This window comes from Alligator sinensis, unplaced genomic scaffold (assembly GCF_000455745.1).
Source record: "Alligator sinensis unplaced genomic scaffold, ASM45574v1 scaffold5_1, whole genome shotgun sequence".
Taxonomy (NCBI): domain Eukaryota; kingdom Metazoa; phylum Chordata; order Crocodylia; family Alligatoridae; genus Alligator; species Alligator sinensis.
Window position 1 is genome coordinate 584342 of NW_005842213.1, and position 665 is coordinate 585006.

At 52.5% G+C, this 665-nt stretch overlaps 1 protein-coding gene across 1 annotated transcript in view; it reads left to right on the top strand.

Moving 5' to 3' along the window:
• Nucleotides 1-665, top strand: part of MUC5AC (mucin 5AC, oligomeric mucus/gel-forming) — a 58706-nt gene that overhangs the window by 35114 nt on the left and 22927 nt on the right. The window contains 1 exon segment of the mRNA XM_025207898.1: nucleotides 1-664. Coding sequence (XP_025063683.1) covers nucleotides 1-664 — 664 coding nt within the window.

The following is a 665-nucleotide window of genomic DNA, read 5'->3' on the forward strand; positions in this document are numbered from 1 at the left end:
CACTATTTCCACCCAGAGCACAACGCAGACTCTCCCGCACACCTCCACAACTGTCACAACTGCCACCCAGTCCACCACCCATTTGTCTACAATCCCCACCCACTCCAAAACGACTCCAACCACTACAACTCAAGCACCCAGCACGAGCACAAAGGGCACCACAGGCTCTCCATCCACCGTAGGGACCTCAACACTGGCCCCAAGCACTCCAACCGCTACATCAACTACCGCTTGTGAGCCGGTATGCACGTGGAGCAAATGGCTTGATGTTGATTTCCCCACCTCAGGACCATCAGATGGAGACATTGAAACCTACCACAACATTAGGGCAGCAGGAGAGAAGATCTGTGGACAGCCTACACACATTGAGTGCCGTGCTGAGAACTTTCCTAATATAAGCATCCACAATGTCGGTCAGAAAGTGAGTTGTGACATCAATTTTGGGCTCGTGTGCAAAAATGAGGAGCAAGTCGGGAAGTTCGAGATATGCTTCAACTACCAGGTACGTGTCAGGTGCTGCACACCAAACCCCATCTGCTCAAGTACACCCACCACCCCGTCGACCACTTCAGGCAGCACACCGCCTCCAACTACACTAATCAGCACCACCACTGTCACTGTGCCAACCAAAACCAGAGCCACAGAAACATCCTCACCACCTACAA